The sequence below is a fragment of the Brassica napus genome, chromosome C2, assembly GCF_020379485.1.
Source record: "Brassica napus cultivar Da-Ae chromosome C2, Da-Ae, whole genome shotgun sequence".
NCBI classification, from domain to species: domain Eukaryota; kingdom Viridiplantae; phylum Streptophyta; class Magnoliopsida; order Brassicales; family Brassicaceae; genus Brassica; species Brassica napus.
The window spans coordinates 33,363,508-33,387,368 of NC_063445.1; the positions used below are offsets into that span (position 1 = coordinate 33,363,508).

The 23,861-nt window shown below is 39.0% G+C and overlaps 2 protein-coding genes across 2 annotated transcripts; one reads left to right on the plus strand and one right to left on the minus strand.

Annotated features, from left to right (window-relative positions):
* Positions 1-3,318: 3,318 nt before the first annotated feature.
* On the plus strand, positions 3,319-5,837 carry LOC106381597. The gene is made up of 3 exons (XM_013821512.3): positions 3,319-3,644; positions 3,750-3,894; positions 3,979-5,837. Exons 2-3 carry the CDS (start codon positions 3,832-3,834, stop codon positions 5,641-5,643), a joined length of 1,728 nt encoding a protein of 575 aa, XP_013676966.2. The 5' UTR covers positions 3,319-3,644; positions 3,750-3,831; the 3' UTR covers positions 5,644-5,837.
* A 14,097-nt stretch (positions 5,838-19,934) lies between these two features.
* LOC106381595 (NHP2-like protein 1) lies at positions 19,935-21,139 on the minus strand. Its single transcript, XM_013821511.3, has 2 exons — positions 20,685-21,139; positions 19,935-20,270 (listed from the first exon to the last, which is right to left on the minus strand). The coding sequence occupies exons 1-2, from the start codon at positions 20,910-20,912 to the stop codon at positions 20,112-20,114; spliced, it is 387 nt and encodes a 128-aa protein (XP_013676965.1). The 5' UTR covers positions 20,913-21,139; the 3' UTR covers positions 19,935-20,111.
* Between the last annotated feature and the right edge of the window lie 2,722 nt (positions 21,140-23,861).

Below are 23,861 nucleotides of genomic sequence, written 5' to 3' on the forward strand. Positions count from 1 at the left end.
TAACAGGACTTAAGGAGCAAGAATTTAAAGAAAAAGAACCACCAGGCGTGACTCTTGTGATGGACCCGAATATTGTTCAAGAGACAATGCAGTCCATATTGCTTAAAGAAGCAAAACCAAAACAATACCAAGGTAAGGCTTTAGAATCTCAAAAGAGAATGAAAGCTGACTTGCTCTATCTTGGTGCAGATTATACAGTTTCGAGGTCGAAACCTTGTCAAGAGGGAGGGGATGATGTGGTCATCAGATCAGCAACTGAACCGGAGGTCAACCCAAAGCCCTACTCAACCAGCCAAGGCGCCAAGCAGAACACATGTGCACTAAAGATGCCGTATCTTACAAACCAGGAGGGTTTAAGTCACGAGATAAATTTTAATGGACTCTAAACTCAAGAAGGAGTCCAGCCCATTTGGAATCAGTCCAAAATATTCACGGAGCAAGAAGTTATGAATTTTACAAGTCAGAGGTTTTCCAGCCCGTCCATCTGCGAGTACCCGACTTTAGAAGGAGATTTAAGCTCAAGTAAGGAGTGGCCTGAAGCAAAGCCCATCATAGGAGTCAAGGGTAGTTTATCATCTTTCCAGAAAGCCCAAATATCAGGAGAAATGACCACGGAATTATGAAGTTATGATCCAATCTCCAAAACCGGTCAATCCAGTTCTACACTTGCCTCAATTGGAAGCTAACCGGTTCAATCAGCTTCAAACCAGACATTGGCGACCAGGAGATCATTTCAACCAATCAGGAGATATTCTAGGAGTCCAGGAGGAGTTCTGCAAGTTCATACCATGCACCAGCAACCATTGGATCAGGAGAATCCTCATTTACTCAAACCTGCCTTATTTGGAGCAAACCGACATTAATGTCCAACAGCTCTTTTCTCTTCAGATCAGGCACGGGATCAGAACCTATCAAGCACCCAGGAAGGTCCCAAGGAAGCTCTCTTATCCATTAAAACCGTCCAGGTTCAAGAAGAATCAAGTTTCTCACTTGGAGCCAAAATCCCATAAAAGGCTCCAACGGCTAGTTTTTCGATTTTGTTACTTTGCTTGATTTGTTTCCTTTTCCATTTGATTTAGAACGTTAGGACCTTTGTCTCTGAGACTTATATAATATCCTAGACGTCCATTGTAAAGAGCACCCTTAATCACCAAGTTAATAGAAAGTTTATTCAGTTTATCAAAGTTGTTCTTTGTATAAAATAACGGTTTTTAGGATTCAAAGAGAGATTCTTTGCTGTCTTATTGATTTCGTGAGTCTAGTTTGTTTGTGCAAATCAAACAAGCTCAGTACACAGATTGAGAGAGTCAATCACTTCGATCCATCATTCCATCAGATTGAGAGATTCAATCAAACCTTCCTCCGCAAATCCACTTATGTTCATCATCTAATCAAGCTGAGAGTGATACACATCCAGCAGCTTGATTTCATCCTATCCTTTGTTTATTTATCTTGTTTTATTATCATTATCATCATCATTTCATTCGTTTTCATATTTGTTTCTGTTTGCATCATAAAAACTCTAAACTCATAAAAATTGGTTCTCTTTGTTTTCAGGTTTAAACCTTGGTTCCACCATTTTTATCAATTCGTGGGTTACCCCCCCCCCCCCCCCCGTGCCTACAACACCAAAAAGGTGTAATTGCTGAGGGTTGAATCCGAAAGGAAGCACATGAGATGGCCTTTGCAAAGAGGCGGATGTAGAGAACCGTTAGGTCTTTTACTGAAATAAGTTGATGACGTAGGATCTTATAGATGAGGAATGATCTTGTCCATTGGATTACAAAATATTGATAAACTTAACCATTAAATTTAAATTTTATTTTCCTATAAAAAGGTGATTACGTCATCTTGGGTTTGCTATTATATATATACTAGGAAACAAACCCGCGCATTCGCGCGGGCATCAAATTCTTTACTAAAAAATTATTTAATATTAATAGAATGTGTATATTTTTATTTAATACTTTTAAATTTTGTTTGATTTGAGTAGTGAATATATTAGTTTCATCAAAAAAAAATATTAGTTTAAGATAAAAAAAATTTAATAACATAAGAATGAGATGTAAAATGTACGTAACAAAATTAACTACAAATTGGCTGGTTAATTAAGAAAAAATAAATTAACATTTTTATTAGAAATATCGGGTTGAGACAGTGGCAAAGATTGGTCGACCTTCTCTCGTATTCAGTATTAGGAATGTCAACCTCTTTGATTAGCCTTTGCGGATTCCTTAATTCATATTCTGCTTGATAATTGTTTTGGCATGGGGTATATTTTTTTTACCCTTAATTTGTATTTGCAGTATGTGCAACCATCAAACCATAGACTAAAGCAAATTGACAAAACATAATTCCATTAACCAATAGATGGTACTCGGGAACCTATCATTGAATTACGGCACTGTTTCAAAATGTTTCTCGCCAAAGATTCAATTCAGAGTATGCTTTCATCCATCGATAAATATAGATTTCTTGATTTAGGCTTCAATCTCCACTTTTCAGGCAGGAGACAGAAGACGTTGTTATATATATTTTTATACTAAATACTCCTCATATCCTTTATTTTAGAATATATTTAAATCCACTTTATATTTCACTCTAAAATAGAGTTTGAAGTAATCCTACTCTTTTTCACTCTATAATAGACTAAAAATAGATTTGTTCCATAAATAGAGTAATTCATTTAGTTTTTGTTTATCACTCTATTTCATTTTAAAATAGAATACTATAGGAGAAGAACCTAACTCCATTATAAAGTTATTATATTTTCAAGAAAAAATAGAATAATCCATTGGAGATGATCTTATGCCATCAAAATAGTAATAGTACTATTTAATCCATTCTTTACTAAAATTTGTATCTGTTTAATTTAATAAAAATATATTTATTTTATAATTTTTTATTTTTATATAAATTTATTATTCTTGTTTCATTTTTCTCCCACATTTATTAACTATATATTTTTACCATACACAAGTTTGCAAAATATACTATACACATATGGAATATTAGTTTGATTTATTTTAAGTTTATTATATTTTTATTTTAAAATACTGATCAATTTAGGAATTTATGGGAAAAGATCAAATATTGACAATATTAGCTACTCAAAAGAATAACAAAAAATTTGTGGTTGTCTTTTAATAATCTCCCAAAAAAATATTTAGGAAAAAATAGTAATTTGTAAAAAAAGCAATTTACAATTATAAATAAAAATTAATCTTGACCTTATTATACAAACACATACCAAAAATTATAGAAAAAAACTGGCTAATTAGACCATATTGAGAAAGGATTCGCCTCATGATATTTTTGAGTCCATTATTTTTGTCTCAATATATTTTCGCTTTTATATTACTGCATCTTACCATCACCAAAAAAGAGAATACCTTCCTAAATGGCGATCTAGGGTTCAATGGTTTTCCGACGATGGGATCCGGGTCCTTGCTTAGGAGATTGGTTCGTCACGGGGATTCAGGAATGCGCTTCTGATAGCCAGAAACGAGGCTTTCAATCGGATCAATTGGGGATAATTTTGGGGTTCAATAAGGATATTTGGGTGAGGTTATGGAAAAGCAATATTTCGATGGATTGGATTGGGAATCCGTTTGGTATCAATACGGAATCGTGGAACAATAAAGGTAGTCTTTTGGTTTATGATCCTCTCCAATATATTAGATCTGAAATGATTGGAGCTTTTTCTATTTTTTCATTAATTATTGTGGATATATCACGACATTTGCAAGGATTTGGTGTGTGGGGGCATGGATGTTATGAGATTTTTTGGATTGGAGATCGGAAAGTATCAATTTGCAGGGATATGGGTTTATGGGGAAAGATCTTTTGCAGGAAATCACGGCCAATAGGGGTCAATATAAGAGATTGCTTGAAGTGCATACTTGCTTCATCACTCTTTCATCATTTGACTATAACAGCGATCAACAGCTGATCCTTTTTCCTGTTATCATGACACAGAGCCAACTCTTGATTAACAATGAGGGACTGAATAATGGCGAGGGTATGCGCAAGAAACTGAAGATTTCAGTGGCACATTTCAACAACTCGGCCTTAATCAAGACATATTCCAAAACCCTGATTGGAAGGTGTATGAATCCAGAGGAGCAGGAGATGAAGGCGCTGTTCACTAATCTCCCGAAGATATGGAAATTGGAGGAAATAGTTACTGGTATGGATTTGGGATTTGGCAAATTTCAGTTTGATTTCAAGACTGAGGAGGAGCTTGAAGGGGTACTGAAGCAGCAACCGTTCCACTTTGACTATTGGATGCTAGCTTTGGCGAGGTGGCAACCAAAACAATCTAAGGCTTTCCCATCAGAGATCATGTTCTGGGTCCGCGTCATTGGTCTACCGCTGGAGTTCAGAACGGTCCCTACTTTTGAAAGTATTGGTGGTGCTTTGGGAAGAACGGTGGCAGTGGACTTGGTTCAGAATCGGGTTCAGGTGGTGATTGATGCTTTCAAGGAACTGTGTTTTGAAACAACCATAGATTTTAAAGGTGGAGAGTTCTATGAAGAGGAGGAAGTGGCAGTTTCACTACGCTACGAGAAGCTGTTTGGCTACTGCAAGCTCTGCGCTAGCCTATGCCATAAGGAAGAGGTTTGCCCAAAGGCTCCAAAAACGAGTCCGGAGCGAAAAAGGGAAATCAGAGAAGGGAATGGAGGATGGTTTGATGAGGCGAAACATGATGAGCGAGCTAGGAGCTACAAGGGTGTAGTTATTAACGGTAACGTGGGACAACAGAATAAAGAAAGAGAAGGAAGGGAGTTTTACGGGAAGGGTAAAGGGAAAATGGCTGAAGCACAAGATTCCAAATGGGTTAAGGTGGCGGAGAAGGGACATAGGAGACTTTACAACAATCAAGGAAACTACAGGGGAGATGGTGAGGGCTCGAGGTACAAGTCTGGTCGTCGAGAAGACGCGAGAAATGGTAACTCGGAATTGGGATTTGGAGTCCAAGAAACTCGAAATGGAACTTCCTCGGGGCAGTCTAGAACAGTCCAGGAGCAGAGGGGGCCACCTAGGGAAGATAGAGAGGAGGGGGAGATAAAGAGAAATGGTGAGGAAGATACGAGGTTGCCTTCCAGAGAATTTCAAATGGAGCTAGCTAAGATGCAAGCGGAGGGGACGGAGGTGATAGTGGAACCTACTAATGAGGAGAGGGGCTTGAATATGATCAACGGAATGGTTGAGAAGCGGGATTATACTGAAGAGGATCTAGAAATGGAGTTAGAGGCAATTAATGCTACTCTTCTGGAGAATGGTGATGATATGGAGGAAGAAGAGGAGTTTCAGACACTCTCGGAGGAGGAAGCTGAGCAAGCTTCACGAGCTCAGGTACTGCGTCAGCACGCGCTGGAGGAAGAGAAGATGGTGAGTGGGGAAGCTGATGAGGAGAAGGGCACGGGACCAGAAGTGGGAGAGACGAAGCAAGGAAACCGCAAGAGGCTTTTCAAGCCTTCAATCAGTACTGCAGGGAGCACCAAGATGAGATTGGCAAGTGCACTGGTGTCTCCACGCAAAAGGGCTGCGGCGAAGATGGGGCCTCGTCAGGGAGACAGCAGTAAGCCACCGGAGAGCAAGGGTCCTTCAAACCCGAAGCTGGCTAATCTTAAATTCTAAGTTTTATGGATCACGCCTTTTTTGCAAGATCAAGCAAGAAGGATATGGTTTGTGGGGGGGTGTTTTTATTTATTCGAATAAGCTCTTTGAGTATTGGGGTATTTTTTGGCTTTACGGTTATAAGGAAAGTAGTACTTGGGATTTTTCTTTGGGTTTTTGTTATGTTTTGGAATAAAATTTTCTTCTGGTGTTCATCGTGCTTTTGTCCTATCTTATGGCATTATGAGAATGGCTACCTTATGGTGATGTGGAAATATGGAAATGTATGGGTGTTGGTGTTGGTGTTGATCCACTTGGAGACAGTTGGTGTGGTCCTAAAAGTGTTTCGGTTCGCTGGAAACGGGTTGAGTGAGACAGAATTTGTATACTGTGTGGTTTTGGCTATGTATTTGGATGCAGGTTGGTGTTTTTTAAGTAAATGGCAAGAAGGGGAGAGTTATGGTGCACAATGTAGGAGGTCCTTAACGACTTGGAGAAGAACTGGGAGAGTTATAACACGGAATTCAGTGGAGGTTCATGGGTATCCTTTGCTGGGTGCTGTACGGTGCTTGATGGAGTCAAACACAGGACACAAAGAAGGGTCTGATCTACAACACGGATGGGATTTATTGAATGATCAGACGGTTCTAAATAGTAAAAAGTTTCCACCTTTGTTTTGTTTTGGTATCATTTTGATGCGGTATGATGGGAGTTTGTGGAACCATATGGGAACTAGAGTTATAGAGATGGATGTAAACCTAATAAAACGATCGTATATGTTTCTAATTTTATGAAATCCTCCAGGTTGCATCTATAAGGAATGGTGGAACATGAGTTTTTTTAATGGAAAAACGGGGTTTATGGTTCCTTTTGGCTCGCTGATTATAATATTGTTTCTTTGCAAGGCACTACAAGATGGCTGGTCAAATTATTTACATGATGAAGTTATTCATTTTTATCGTAATTGTAACGACCCGGATTTCTATTACCGGTTTGGTTTGTAAGTTAACTGAAATCAATCAAACCAACTAATCTCAATTTCTCTATTTGGTTTAACCAAACCGTGGGTTTATATATATTTTAACCGTAATCATCTCGCAGTTCCCAATACCTAAATCATGAGCCGTCATTAGTCTTCGCCACTATTCTTTGGTGCACGTCCTCCATCTCCATTTGTGCTCCTTCACGCACAGGCTAGCGTTGGTGTCGGAGAGGGTTGCGCCATCATTATGAGCTGGATCCTTTCGCCATCCATGCCGCTGTCGTTAGCCGGAGCCACCGCCGCAACACTGTCTACCACTGATATGTGCCGTCATGAGCCATGAGCCACGAGCCACCACCTGAGATCCATGTCCTCGTCAATGGAGTTATCGCAAGCCATCATTGTCGAGATCCGAGCAAGTGAGATCATGGTCCCACTATTTCTTGTGTACCAAGCTTATTCTCCTCCATCTTTGATTGATCTCTAGTCATCAGCCCCGGTCTGGTCTTCCCGTTGACGTTGTCATAGCCATGTCATCAATGCCATCAAGCGCTTCATGTATGTGTCCATTTCATCTTGTGTTGCAACTCGTATATATGATCATGTGATGTACGTAAGACCATGTGACGTTCACGTTACGTAAAGATCTCAAGACGTGCTCTTTGGTCAAACTAAACCAAGGTTAGGGTTGTGTACCTAAGTACTTGATTCTTACGTCAAGTTCTATAAAGTATACACCATAATCTAATCACCTTTTTCCTTTCTATAATAATGTTTTATGTTCCAATTGGTCCGGAGGTGCCACTTTCTCAAGCCAAGACGGAAGGCATTATTATACTAAGACGTTTCCTTGTTCCACAAGTCAACCGTTTTGCTTCTTGGTTGATTTCTTTATCTCCAAGCTTGGCTAAGGTGAGGTTATTTTCCCGAGCTTCTCTTACACGGCTTAGGACCTCGAATAAGTATAATTTATTTCTAATGTGTTCCGTCTATGTTAAATCGAGTCTGTCATTGTTTGCTTAGGTTTAGGTTCTTTGCTTAACCGGAACTAGGGTGTTAGGTGGTTCAACAATTCTTGTTCATTTATAATTGATAATATATATAGTATATTTATGTGATTTAGATGATAGCCGACCATGGGTGTATCGGCTGGAGACAGTACATTGGGTGTGGTGGATGCTGCGGCACAGCGTAGTCGACCTGTTGTGCCAAGGCTTGGAGGTCGATAAATCGTCTACGGGCGTGTGTTACCGAGCACATATTCGGTGGTGTTTTTGGCCTGTTAGTGGGCAGCGAGTGTGCACCTCGCTAGGACCATTGTTTGATCTCTGGGTACTTTAGGTACCGTGTTTGCAACATGTTAGGATTAAATTATATTTATTCGGAGTGCTCTGTCCGGGTCCATGGACTTCGGGTTTAGTGTCCCATACCTCACTCTGTGACTTCCCCGTTACTCACCCCTCTCTCTTCACCCATTTCAGTTGAGACTGACGAGTATATGATATTTGGACGGATTGGTGCTACTGGGCTTTTTATTCGGATTTTATTTGGGCTTAGGGTGAGTGGAGTCGTGTATATGGGCTATTGTGTTATGAGATATTGTTGGTTGCACGCTGTTCTCCAGATAGGAGGTGACGGGTGTCACAATTTGGTATCAGAGCGGAGTTCCGTCCCGGCCTCGACCCGGGATGGCGATTAGGGGATTCGGTTTTCTACGTTTAAAAAAAAAAGAAGTATAAGATAATTTATACATATATATATAATTAAAAAAAAAAGTTTGCGAAGTTCTTTTAACACCATTTTGTCCAGTAATTACTAACTCAATTGTCTCTTTCTATGACGATGAGTAAAATCATCGTTACTCATCCTTCGACTAACAAGGTTCTAGCCAGATGTTCAGCAGCAGATGGGTGCTGTCTCAGTTCGTCAGTTTTCTCAGGAGTTATCAGTTTCTTCGGTCATGATTCCGAAATTATCCAGGAGTAGATATGTGACGTTTCTGCTTCTACCCAATTTCAAGCCATCGCTCCACGAGTTTCAGATGCATGAGTTATGTTATATGAGGTGTGAACCATTGGTTGGCATGTGTTGTTTTTGTGTATGAGTATGTTGACTATTTTGGAGGTATGTTCAGTTTGTAAACTCGTGGGGATCGCTTTTGGATTGAGGGTGCGGCAGTTTGCGTTGTATTGATATTGGAGTGACTTGGTTTTGTTTACTAGCTTTTGGCATTGTTGATCATTTCAGAGATGTGTCAGTTCAAATAGCTGGCATGGGATGTGAGACCTATTTATATTCATCGCAGTGTACCAGTTATGCTCAGAGGACTGATTTGTTCGGAGTCTCGTCGGAGATGGAGCTACGGTTTTACGATGTCATCCTTGGGATGGATTGGCTGCCACGACATCGAGTAGTGTTGGATTACCTGAGGGCAAGAGTTGATATTGCTGGAGCTGATGGGAGTTTTTACTGCATGCATGCTACATGCTGAGGAGATATTGGTTATAAGAGCAGATGGATTTTTGGCGACCATTTCGATGCTTAAGAATGTTGGATAGTGGGAGTTGTAGGATCTTCTGGTTATTGCAGATTTTAACGATGTATTTGTGGCCTTTGGAGCGACCACCACCAGACACAAGAGACGTCCTTACGATTGAGTTGGAACTAACGACAACACTGGTTTCACGAGTTTTATACCAATTAGCGGTAGTAGAGATGACCGATCTGAAAGAGCATATGGAAGATTCATCAGACATGGGTTTTATCAGACCGAGTACTTCACTGTGGGGAGCATCATTATTTTTGTAAAGAAGAAAGATGGGAGTTCCAGTCTTTGTATCGACTACATAGACTTGAACATGGTATCCGCATATTGATGAATTGTTGGATTACCTACAGGAGGTTCATGGTTCTTGTAGGTCGACTTGGCATCACGATACCACCAGATTGCAATAGATGACGAGGATGTGCGGAAGACAGCCTTTCGTATTATGGATATTATGAGTTTGTGATGATGTAATTTGGGGTTGACGAGCACACCAGTAGCATTCATGAAACTTATGAATGATGTCATTCGTGAGCACTTGGATAAGTGCGAGATTGTCTTCATCGACAACATCATGATTTATTCTCAGAGCAGAGAGGAGCATGTTGATCATTTGCGGATTGTGTTAGGAAATCTTGGAGAGCATCGGATGTTGCTAAGCTGAGTAAGTGTAGCTTTTGGCAGAGGAAGATTGGATTTTGGGTCACATAGTTTCAGAGGCAGGAATTGAAGTAGATCCGGAGAAGATTACTACATTTTCAAAGTAGCCGACACCTAAGAAGTACAGAGATTTGAAGCATTGTTATCGTTGGTTGGTATGAAGAAAGATGTGGCGACATTTGTATCGCAGTGTCAGACATGTCAGATGGTTAAAGCTGAGCATCATATACCTAGCGAATTATGACTGAACTTTTCATTGCCAGAGTGGAAATTGGACATGGTGATTATGGATGTTGTGACTGGATTACCGACCACTTCAGGTGGGGATAATGCCATTTAAATAATTTGGATATATTCAGTCTATTCATTTCCTAGCGATTAAGAAAACATATAGAGCTTATCAGCTGGTGCTTATTTACATCAAAGAGATTGTGAGGTTGCATGGAGTCCCTGTCAGCATTGTATCGGATCAGGATGCAAAATTCAAGTCTGCATTTTGTAGAGCCTTTCAGAAGGCGCTTGGGACAAATGTTCACATGAGGACAACTTATCATCCGCAGACATATGGGTAGTGAGAGAGAACGATTTAGACATTGGAGGTTATGCCCATGACTTGTGCTTAGCTCACGAGGGAAAAAAAATTTGAGGAAGTATCTACCGCTGAAATAGTTCATGTACAGTAACAATTATTACTCGAACATTCAGATATCACTTTATGAAGCTCTTTATGGAAGATCATTCGCACACATGCTATGATGGACCGAAGTGGGGAAGCACTCTGATGTATAGCAACCAATGGTTTAAGGGACGTTGAAGCAAATAGAAATGCTCAAGAACAACCTTAAAAAAAAAAAAAAAAGCTAAAACCGAGTTATACGGGGCCCTGCCCTTTTGTGGAGCGGATTTGAGCATTGTCCGGGTCCATGGACTTCGGGTTTAGTATCTCATACCTCACTGAGTGACTTCCCCGTTACTCACCCCTCTCTCTTCCCCCATTTCAGTTGAGACTGACGAGTATATGATATTTGGACGGATTGGTGCTACTGGGCTTTTTATTCGGATTTTATTTGGGCTTAGGGTGAGTGGAGTCGTGTATATGGGCTATTGTGTTATGAGATATTGTTGGTTGCACGCTGTTCTCCAGATAGGAGGTGACGGGTGTCACAGTTATGTTTGTGGTTTTTGGAATTTTCAGTTATTTGGATATTATTTTAAGAGGGCTATCTTCTCGGACATATTGTTACTTCCGTTTTGGATTCTATTTTGGAGACTGTTGAGAAAGGATATTTATAATTGCTCTTATCAGGATGATGCTCTCAAGGGCCTTAAGATGATGTTTCAGATGGTTACTTTAATGGGTCTCTTTAAACCCGATTTTTTATGCTCGAATGAGCAACTTAATCATTTTAATATATGAAAATATTAAGTTGGAATTGCAGAGGACTCGGGAGTCATTGGACCATAAGTTATCTTCGGGAGATATGGCATCAACATCGACCGGACTTCCTACTCTTATCAGAGATGAAACATGATTTTGATTTTGTACAAAGATTTCAATCTCACTTTGGGTATGATAGTCTTGTCACTGTGGATTCTTCTGGGAGGAGTGGGGGGTTGGCGGTTTTTTATAATAATGAATATCAAGTTAAAATTCTATATTCTAGTAATAGAATGATTGATATTGAAGCGGTGGCCAATGGGAAACAAGTTTTCCTTACCTTTGTCTATGGAGAACCGGTTCAAAAATTAAGAGATCAGGTTTGGGAAAGATTGACCCGGTATGGTTTATCAAGATCGGAACCTTGGTTTATTATAGGAGATTTAAATGAAATCACTGGGAATCATGAAAAGGATGGGGGTGCCGTGATATGTGCGACTTCTTTCATATCTTTCAATAATATGATACGGAATAGTGGATTATTAGAATTTCTGGCCCGTGGAAATACTATGTCATGGCAAGGACGGAGAGGTAAAGGAAAAAGAGCAGTAACGGTACGATGTCGATTGGATCGTGCTCTGGCAAATGAGGAATGGCATACGCTCTTCCCATGTTCTTATACGCAATATTTGAGGTGGTGGGATCTGACCACCGTCATGTAATGGCTTTTCTCGATGATAAAATACAAAAAAGGAAGGGGGACAATTCAGGTTCGATAAGCGGTGGATTGGTCAAGAGGGTCTTATGGAATCAATTATGTCAGGATGGACAGGAAACCAGGGAGGACAGGTTGAAGATTTTGTTAAAAAAATTAGTAATTGCCGACATGAGATATCTTCATGGCGGAAAGACAATCCACCTTATGGGAAGGATAAAATTAAAGATCTTCAACAGGTGTTGGAAGAAGTACAAACGGATAATAATAGATCACAAGAAGATATTATTGAGGTCTCTAGGAAACTTCAGGAGGCTTACAAGGATGAGAAGCAATATTGGCATCAGAAAAGTAGGAATATGTGGTATTCGTCAGGCGATCTTAATACAAAGTTCTATCATGCATTAACGAAACAATGATGGGTTCGTAATAAAATAGTGGGACTTCATGATGATGTGGGAAACTGGATTGCAGACGAGAATGGGATTGAGAAAGTGGCGGTCGATTATTTTGATTGACTGTTTAGGACTACTTCTCCAACGGAGTTTGATGGTTTTCTGGAAGAGGTTGCACCGTCCATTTCTCCTCAAATGAATCAATTACTACAGAGAATAGCAACTGAGGAGGAGGTGCGACAAGCTCTATTTATGATGCACCCGGAGAAAGCACCAGGTCCGGATGGAATGACAGTTCTTTTCTTCCAGCATTCTTGGCATATCATCAAGAAGGATGTGGTCGAAATGGTGAACAATTTTTGGTCTCAGGTGATCTAGATCCTCGGTTAAATATAACCAACATTTGTATGATACCGAAGATGGAAAGACCAACAAGGATGACGGAATTAAGGCCGATAAGTTTGTGTAATGTTGGTTACAAGATTATTTCGAAAGTCTTGTGTCAAAGACTAAAACTTTGTCTTCCACGACTCATATCGGAAACACAATCGGCTTTTGTGGCAGGGAGGTTAATTTCGGATAATATCCTTATTGCGCAGGATATGTTCCATGGTCTGAGAGCTAATAAATCTTGTCAAAACAAATTTATGGCGATCAAAACGGATATGAATAAAGCGTATGACCGGATAGAATGGAATTTTATCGAGGCTCTTCTTCACAAAATGGGTTTTGACCCTCGTTGGATCAAATTAATGCGAGAGTGTATATCTTCGGTTCAATATAGGGTACTTCTTAATGGTCAGCCAAGAGGACTGATAATTCCTCAGCGTGGATTACGTCAAGGGGACCCTTTATCCCCTTACCTATTATTATGTGTACTGAGGCTTTAATAGTGAATATAAAGAAGGCAGAGAGACTGAAACAATTAACGGGTATGAAGGTAGCAAGAGCTTGTCCGGCAATATCTCATCTGTTGTTTGCGGATGATAGTCTTTTCTTTTGTCAGGCAAAGAAAGAAGAGTGTCAAACTATTCTCAGAATTCTAAAAGAATACGAGATTGTCTCAGGACAACAAATTAACTTTCAGAAATCTTCAATTCAATTTGGGCGTAAGATTGAAGAATCTAGTCGTCAAGAATTGAGGGATGTTTTAGGAATTCAGAACTTAGGAGGAATGGGATCTTATTTGGGATTGCCGGAAAGTCTTGGAGGATCTAAGGTACAAGTATTTGGTTTCATACAAGATAGGTTAAATAACAGAGTTAATGGATGGACGTTTAGATTTTTTACTCGAGGGGGAAAAGAGGTGATTATAAAATCGGTGGTTACGGCTTTACCAAACCATGTGATCTCTGTTTATAGGTTACCAAAAGCTACGGTTAAGAAGCTGACGAGCGCAGTAGCTCAATTTTGGTGGAGGCCAGGTGGAAGTACAAGAAGTATGCACTGGAAATCATGGGATAAATTATGTGTTCCTAAAGATAATGGTGGATTAGGGTTTAAAGACCGCACGAAATTTAATACGGCGATGCTTGGAAAGAAATTGTGGCGGCTGATCGAGAAGCCGAATACTCTTTTTTCTCGAGTCTTTAAAGGACGGTATTACAGGAATGCTTCACCCCTGGAACCGATCTGATCATACTCCCCGTCATATGGCTGGAGGAGTATTATTTCTGCTAGATCTTTGGTTTGTAAAGGACTAATTAAAAGGGTGGGAACAAGGTCAACTATTTCTGTGTGGAATGACCCTTGGATCCCATCCACTCGTCCGAGACCAGCAAACAAAAACCCTCTTCACTGTTACCCGGATCTTACTGTGGATTCCCTCATTAATGTGGAATCCCGAACATGGAACTTACCGGTAATTAGGACTTTGGTGGACCCTGATGATGTCAAAATTATTGAAAGTATTCCTTTAAGTAGGAATCAGATATCAGATAGGAATGGATGGCACTTCACTAACAACGGGAAATATACTGTACAATTTGGGTATCAAGTGGAAAGAGTCTATCCAGACAAGGAAAAATTACCGGATTTTTATGGACCAACAGTGGATATACTTAAAGCCTATTGCTGGAAAATAAAGTGTCCTCCAAAGATAAAGCATTTCTTATGGCAATTAATTTCAGGATGTATAGCAGTGATGAAAAATTTAAAGGCAAGAGGTATACATGGAAACACTTGTTGTGTACGGTGTGGAGATCAGGAGGAATCAATTAACCATGTCTTCTTTGAATGCCCCCCAGCACAACAAGTGTGGACGCTATCAAAGATACTATCAAATCCAAATTTCTTCCCTACAAGTTCTTTTTATGCCAATATGGATCATCTCTTTTGGAGAGTTAATCCAAAAATGGAGGATCATCATTTTGCATGGATAATATGGTACATCTGGAAAAGTCGGAATAACAAAGTGTTTAGTAACATTGATGTTGATCCGAGAGACACTCTTAAATTAGCAGAATTGGAATCAACACTTTGGGCTGAGGCGCAGGTATCAAGGAATCAGAGTTTGGTACAGGATGTATAGACCAGACCCACTCAAGTAACTGCAGGAAGATGGTGTTTTACAGACGGTTCATGGAAGGATAATAAACCATTTTTCAGGGCAAGGATGGTAAAGTACTCTCCCGGGTTTTGATGGTTTGTTAGGGGCAAGGAATGTACGGGCATGTCTATCTCCTCTCCATTCAGAGATAGAGACATTAATATGGGCAATGGAATGTATGAAAAAATTAAGACAGTTCCAGGTCACGTTTGCTACGGATTGTTCTCAATTGGTGAAAATGGTTTCGGAACCTGAAGAATGGCCAGTATTTGAAGGCTACCTGGAAGACATTAAGCTTCTCAGAAGAAGTTTTCTCAACTCAGAAATCATTCATGTTCATCGAACGGCGAACCTCAAGGCGGATAGTCTAGCACACAGTGCTAGGAAACAACCGTCTTTCGTCGTACATATGGATGCAGAATTACCACTTTGGTTTACAGAGTCAACATGAATCTGTGAATGTTTGCTGTCAAAAAAAAAAAAAAAAAAAAATCTTGACCTTATTATAACCGGAAAATATCTTTTAGATATAAAGATTTTTTATTGCAACATATATTTTACCTCTATAATATGACTGATCGAATATTAAATAGTAGACGAGTACTGTGTAAATCGTTGTAACTTAGTTAATAAAGTTTTTCTAGGTAACCAATAAGCATTGTTCCTATTGCCCATTTCTAGGTCAAATTAATTGATATATATAGTAAATAGCAGATGACTGATGCAAATATATAATGTTAAAAAAATTGAGTGGCATACAAATTTCATAGATTTTTTATACAATTTGTAGTGACAATTTTCGAAGACGAAACTGTTGAAAAACTTTAACAGAATGAAATGGTTGTTCTAAGAGATGTAACTAATTAAATGAATGGATGTCTTCTAATCTCAACTCTATCTAAGCAATTCATATTTACAATAAATCTAAAACATTTAGCTTAAAAATTTTTATAGAGAATATTGATCTAATAAAATTGAAAAGTGAGTTTTCTCCATATTCTAATCTAAAATACGAAAGAAAATTAAATTAAAATTAGATATAAAACGATGGTTGCATGAAATATTATGTAATGGAAATAGAGTGCCAAATATGTGTTTCATAGAGTTCTCCAAAATAAATATGTTTTTAAGAACACTATTATAGAATAACAAAAAAACAAAGCAACAATTGGAAGACATAAATTATTTCAATGAATGAATGCCTTTTATTTCTAATATGATTCCTACGTAAATAATTGGACAATTTTCTCAAATAGCCATTTTTAAGTTTTTGTCACAAAATAGAATCAAGAAAGAAAATGACCAAAATAGCCCTTTTTATTTTGAAAATTTTAATATTTCTTTTTTATTTTTTAAAATTTGAAACCCTATCTCCAAAACTCCATTCCTTAACTCTAAACCCTAAGTCTAGATTAGTTAACCCAACGGTAAAAATACACTTTTACCTTTTAATAAAATTTGTTTGGTTATTTTCTCCATTTATGATTTTTTTCTGATAAAAACTTAAATAAAAACTATCTTAGAGAATTTTTCTAAATATTTAAACCATTAAATTAGACTTTCTTGAGAACCAATTTCATGTATTGGCACTCATCGAAGTAAAACTTTCCACCGGTCAACTCTAAATGTATTATTTTCAATTTAGAGATATTTTCAGTTTTATGCTTAGTTTTTATATGCAGTAGTTATTAATCACTAACATCACCGCATTTAGTTATTACTCTTCTCCTCGAAATTACAAATTCCACCGATTATTTTTGCTGGATTTTACTATGACCATTTCTCTTGTTGATATGTTGCATATATTTTAGATGCGTATTAAATTATTGATCAACACTTGATCTGTTCATCATATCAGAATGTTAATTTCACCTTTCACTTTTTTCTGCAGACAAAATTATATAATTGCTATGGTACGGTTAGTTCAAGATCGTGTTAGTCATTTATTTAAGCCTGGTACAATAACTTTTGAATTAAAATGCCATGAGACAACATCTGCAAATTTTAAACAAAGGTCTTAAGGCAGCTCCAGGCTACAATGTCGTTTGTTGTACGGATGCTACAGCCAGTAAAAAGAAAGCAATTGAAGTTTCCAAAGTGTGATTGCAGACTATCAGTTTCTTATCACGAAGGCTACATGTTCAAATAATCTTGATGAGTTTATCACAGACTCACGAATATTCATGCGCACCTCTCGTGTCTTACCAACGAATGTCTTATTAAGACTTGGAATCTAACAAATTCTGTGAACACGTTCTTTTAATCTTCAAAAGAGAATAATTACTTCCCCCTGACTCCTGAGGTTAAGTTCCACAAAAAAAAAACAAAGAAAACACATGATTTGGACAAAAGATAGCTATTCTAAAAAAAGCTACAGATGACGAAAAGAAAATTGGAGTGGATATTCACTACACCAGACAAGACAAAATTCTCCTACCTAACAAAATATCACTGTTACCAATTTTTCGCATATACCAATGATACAAAAAGAAAGAGGAACTTGCCCGATTTAATCTGCTCCCAAAAGCGAGTCAAAATCTCATTTGTTGATTGAAACGCATCGATCGCTGTATCTCAGAGTAATAAGAACCATACCTAGAATCTACAATCTATTTACTCTCGTTTGACTACACATATCTACAATTTGTGCAATCAGTTAAACGGCATCTCTATCAATCATGGACGAACAAAATTTTGGTAAGAAATACATCACCTATGACTGACAAGCGAGATTCCGACAGTGCCCCCACCGTCCTCTAACGGAGACCAACCGTCGTCTTCCCGACGAGTCACCAGAGCAAGTCGCTCTCGCAGCCTACGCAGCAAGGCCCTTCCGTTACACTTCAAATCGCCGCCGACAATAGCTATTCCGTCACGATGTACGATGTCCGGGAGGGGGAGAACACTACCATCGCCGGCTAGGTGACCGGACAAATTGCAGCGCCTCCACACTCGATGAAACCGAGAAAGTGAATTAGGGGAGAAAGTTTGTGTGTGCGTGTATTACAACCGGCAGTCAAAGGCATCAATATTAGAGATCCTCAATTAGGTTTAACGGTGGTGAAAACGGAAAATGATATATTCCATAAAGAAAAAGAGCCACGGAGAAATATGAAGAAAAGATGATGAAAAACTGAATGGAAAACGAACAATGGTCATTGATTTTAAGCACAAAAAGAAACGTGTCAAGTGACGGTTTTGAAAAGTTGTGACTTTTGAGAAGTGAGTCACAAGTGACGATTCAAAGAAAGAAAACGAAAGAGATACCGTTTGCATATTGATGACATAAGACACTAAATAAAACTTTAATTTTATCCATTAGATCACATAACTGAAACAATCTCAACCGTACAATTTCAGTTTTATTTTTCAATAAAAAAATGCTGACATCACCGAACACATATTGTTGGTTTGCTATTATATATAGATAGATTTTTTTTTGTCATCTATTAGATTAATAAAAGGTTCAAACATTGTTTTACACACAAAGTCAGCAAAAGTATACAACCTTTCTGAAGTCATAAGCCGGCGTAGAAACAAGATACTATCCAGAAACAAGGACTGAAGCAAACACTTACCCCCAAGAAACTAACTTAAACTAAAGAAAACAAGATAACTAAGCGCCAAAGGAGAATAACCATACAATCAAGGAAGGCGAAACAACCAGCGTTAGAAAGAGGATAGATCGAGAAAGCATAGCAGGCCTATATTATTGGGGTTGAAGGAGGAACCACGAACAAACACCACACTTACCATTGCTTCACCTCAAAGAAGCCAAAGAAACATCAAATTCCAACCCGAGCAGCCAATGAAGATACATGTTTGGCGATCGACTACTCCAAGACCTCACGCAATTGAGCATAAGCTCCACAGCCCCTTACCAAGTAATCCGGAAGAACCCGTAGGTTGCAGACCAAGGGACAGCACAACTTCATAACACTTGCACTTCACCCACTGAAATCTAAATGAACGACCGAGTGAAAACGGCGAGACGAAAGATAACCACAAGAAAGTCATCATACGCTCCAAGGATGATAGCTTCTACCCGGAGACCACATAGAAGAACCTAACCGCAGACCCGAGAGAATACACCATCCACACTTGCCGCAAAACCACACAAACTCCCAAGCGCTTAAGAAATCTGATTCTCTTATTAGAACTAAGACCACTAAGGCATAAAACAGAACAAAAAAGAACCTTTGATGCATTAACGAAAGGGCAGAGCTGGAGAAACTAGCACAACGCACCACCATTGACCACCTGAAAACGAGACACCAGGATCGATGGAAGAATTACCACCCCACATCAGAGCCGGCTGAACCTGCCACCACGCACCAGAAAACAATTTCGAAACTAGCAGACCCCCCCCCTCCCCAAGCAATCTGGTAGAAACACAGACACACGCTCTCACAACAAAGCCTTTCAAAAGCAACAACAGCCTCAAACTAGTCTAAATAAAGATAAGTTCACCATACTATAAACGTCAAAGAAAAGGTTGCAAACAGGAGAAAATCAAGACAAGACGAGGCCCATGAGCTTCACCGGTGTCGGACCACTACCAACAGGCTAACGACCACCTCACCGAAGCCAATCGCTACCTCAGACCGCCGATTCTCCAATCCAGCAAGAGCAAATAAAGATCTGACCAGATAACCACACAAAACATCTCTCTGAAGCCAGATCCGCAATCCAAACCTTCAACGTCGCAAGACCAAAGTGAAGATCCGCCAAGCTAAGAAGAAAGAAAATCGGAACCGCTTCCGACGATGGCAATAGACACCAACCGCCGGAGCAACGAAGATGAACGACGACGGCGTCTTTTTGCTTCGAGAGAGAAAGGGCCTAGGGTTTTTTTTTAGCTACTGATTAAAAAGCACATGGTTTTTCTATTATATATAGATTTCTCTTTCCCTTTGACTGTTTTTCAGAAAGTGTTCACGAGAATATACAGATGGTGCAGGACTGCTCTCAAGAAGTTCTTGTGTCAAACATTGATGCAAATAGACAGATTTGCCTCTGACCATAAATACTTTAATACTGTAAATTTCATTTAAAACCATATTCGATAATTTAAAGGCCATTTTGTCTGTAGAGGAAATATTTGTGTTTATTGATGCTTCATTTGGCTTCTTACATCAACATTACGTTTCAAGAAAAGACCAAAATCATCAAACCAACAAACCAAATCTATGAAAATAAATAGTTATTCTTGTTCAAATTTTGCACCAAAACAACGAAGACCATCACTCATAACCTGCCATATATATTAGATGAGCAGCTTCTCAATGGCATCCTTGAGCTGCTGAATTTGAGATTTCAATTGGCTAGCCTCGTTTGAGGTAACCGAACAAGCAATCACGGGTCTTGTCACTCCACATGCTCTTCCAAGGGCTTGCTTCGATGGCACAAACACATACGGCACATTCTAAAAAATTACAAAGAGAAAGACAGAACAAACGGTTAGTCACAGAATCATAATATTGCATGTGAAACAGATATGAAACATGTACATAAACCATTCTTCGGTTTTTTCTAAGTTAAATACTAACAAATCAGTAGAACATGATACTCAGAAACCATATCCACATAGAAAAAAACAGTAACGAAAAAGGTATGTCAAACATGACCAGAACTAAGATCTACACAACATCAGAACATCATGACTTAAAACCAAGAAAGTAGAGTTTAATAACTAACAAAGCCAACAAAGAGATGCATACACTTTCTACAATATTTCATGTAAAGAAGACTTTTTAACATGTCTGACAATTTTTCAGAGCCCAAGAAAATACTAACTGAGATTCGCAAGAGGAAAAAAAGAAAAAGAAGAAACCAATACCTTATCTTCGGCGAGAAGAGGGAGATGAAGAAGAATCTCGAGAGGCTCAGCATCAGCAGCCATAACCACGAACTCAGAGATCCCACGGTTCAGTGTCTTGGTAGCTTCATTAGCTCCTTTCTTGAGCTGCTTGTAATTCGTAGCTTGCTGAACAAGATCGAGGATTGTTATCGCTAGCTGGGAATCAGCTAAAGGGTACGCCTTAGGGTTCACTGCTTCTACCGTCATCTCTGCCTCCGAGTTCTGAGTGGCTTTAATTTGGTTAAGAAAAGGAGGCGACGATTTAGGATTTTATAAAGGGAGCGATTTAGGGCTTTTATCAGATCTCTTTTATACACAAGAAGAAAAACATTTCCACCAATTTACTAATCGAACATAATTTTATAGCCCAGCCCAGTTGACTACGTTGATTTGGAAACCCCAAAAAAAAGAAGAACCCGGATCCAACCGATACCGATCTAAACTGTGTGAAATCCATACCAAACCGTAAACTATAATAGATTACAAACTGAGAAACCGTAAATTAGAAATCGAATAAAAACCGGATCTAACAAGTAATAATCTCAGATGCTCTTAACGAGGCAAAAAGTATTTTGGCATACTTTTACGAATTCTGGCGTATTCTTGTCTATTCTGATACTTTTCATATCGATGGTCAAAGTTGAAAGTGCTCCTCTCTATATGACTAATCAAAAGTAAGTGTGTTTTTTCTCTCTCTCTCCTGTCCAGGTGGATTTATTATGAGTATTCATTTATTATTCGGATTTATTTATTCTCTCTCCTCTAATACGGATTTGGCGCGGAGCTCTCCTGTCCTGAAACAGCGATTCTCTTCGATTCTAAAGGAGACTGCGGCTGCTCGCTTGGATGCTGAATCATTGAGCAATGGATCCCCAACCCAAGTGAAATCAACTTCAGGTAAAGCATTATCTTGGTATGTATCATATAACCCCATCAAAGTGGAATGAAATGCTCGTTCGGTTAATTAGACAGTAGATTTCATATTTGGGTTGTCAATCAGAGGAGAATGGGAAAGTGTGGGAGTTGGGTGGTGTGTGGAATTGGATAATCAACAAGAAAAGTCAGGGATCAAAGCTGAATTTCCCGAATGAATAGTGTGAAACTGGTAGACTAGAAATGTGTAAGTAGGTGAAACTTTACTCCCTGACAAAAATGTGTAACAAGATATAACTTAGTATAACTTCAATAGCAAAACTGTATAACTAGGATTAACTTTAAGTTTAATTTTTTTTTTTGTACAACAGATAATGGGTCGATGGTCGTTTGTATGCTATATCCTTTAAGACATCATCATTGGATGAGATCACTTATTCGTTTTTGAAGGAGAAGATATGCAAGAAGAAGACCATAGATCCGTGTACAAAGAGGCTGAATCTGAGTTACATTCCACTGGTAGTAGAACCTAAGAGACAATCATATATTTTGGATGATGAAGATGTGTTTGTGTATCTGACATCAGTGGATAAAGAGGGAAGAAGAAGTATTTTGCATGTAGAGGTCATCGAAGAAATGGAAATAGTTCCAGTAACGGAGCAACAATCAACTGTTGAGAAAGAAAGTTCATATGGTGGGAACTATAGTGAGCTTGCGAGTGGATTACCCGAAGTTGAAGTTAATCCGGGTGCAGTCACTCTGTTTACTCACATTGAAGAAGCAGAACGATATCTAGCGGGTGTTGAACGGGTGGAGAATGTTGTTAATGGAGAAGGCAACGAAGGGGGCATTGGTTTGGATAACATGGACAGCATGGAGAATGAGGGCGATGTGGATAACTCTATGGTTGTTCGTCCAATTTGCGACTATATTGAGCTGCCACGTGTTGCAAAAGAAGTTCCAGTGGTTACTGAGTGGGAAGATGGTTTGGGTATTGAGTTGAATCAAGAATTTCCGAGTAAAGAAGTTGTCAAAGATATTATTGATAGAGCATCACAGCAGAACTCTTTCGGAATCAGTATCGCCAACTCGGATAAGAGTCGATATGTGGTGAAATGTCGGGGAGCAGCTGAGGGTTGTAAAATGGGTTGTGAGAGCTACAAAGATCAAAAAAAAAAAAGATAAAGAATTCTGAAGCGTTCTCGATTAAAACATACATAAGGATGCATTCATGCTCCCGCGCAATGTCAAGTACTAGAACGAAAAGGAAACCTACACCAAGATGTGTTGCAGCAATAGTGCATAAGGATTATCCAGGACTATATGAGACACCAACTACGAAAACCCTGGTAGGTCTGGTGCAAAGGACTTTAGGTGTGGAAGTGTCGTATGCGACATGTTGGAGAGGGAAACAACAAGCTGTTGCGGATTTGCGTGGTAGTCCTGAGGAAGGATACAAAAGATTGCCTTCTTATTTGTATATGTTAGAGATGGTGAATCCAAATACAAAAACAAGTTTGTTATTGGATGAAAAAAAAGGTTCAAATACCAATTTGTTGCGTTGAGAGCTTCTATTGAAGGGTTTGAATACATGAAGAAAGTCATCACTGTGGATGCAACTTTTCTGAAGACTGTTGAAGGTTGTGTTTTAATTATTGCCACGGCTCCGAATTCAAACCGTCCCCATTATCCTATAGCTTTTAGTGTCGTTGATGCGGAGAAAAATGCAAGCTGGAATTGGTTTTTCACAACGCTGAAAATTGTTATTCCGGATTCGACGGAATTGGTGTTCGTTTCAGACAGAAATACAAGTCTCATTAAAGCCGTTGCTGAAGTGTATCCGATGTCTAAACATGGGTATTGTATCTGGCATCTATCGCACAATGTGAAAGTTCATGTCAAATACGGCAGGGACGAGGTTGCAGAACAATTTAGAAAAGTTGCACAAGTTTATTCAGAGGCTGAGTTTGAACAGCAGTATCAAGAGTTTAGGGAGAGGTATCCACGGTGTGCTACGTATCTTGATAAAAGTGTCGATGTCAAAAAGTGGGCGAAGTGTCATTTCCCCGGTGCAAGGTACAACATAGACACTTCTAATTGTGCGGAGTCTTTGAATGCGCTATTTGAAAAGGCACGAGGGATGTCTTTACTGCCTATGCTTGATACAGTTATTGACAAAATGACTGAGTGTTTCAACAGACATAGGAAGGATGCAGCAGCCGGACCGACATCTCAAAAATTGGTTCCTTTAGTGGAGAACAAAATGCATAAGAGAGTACCGAA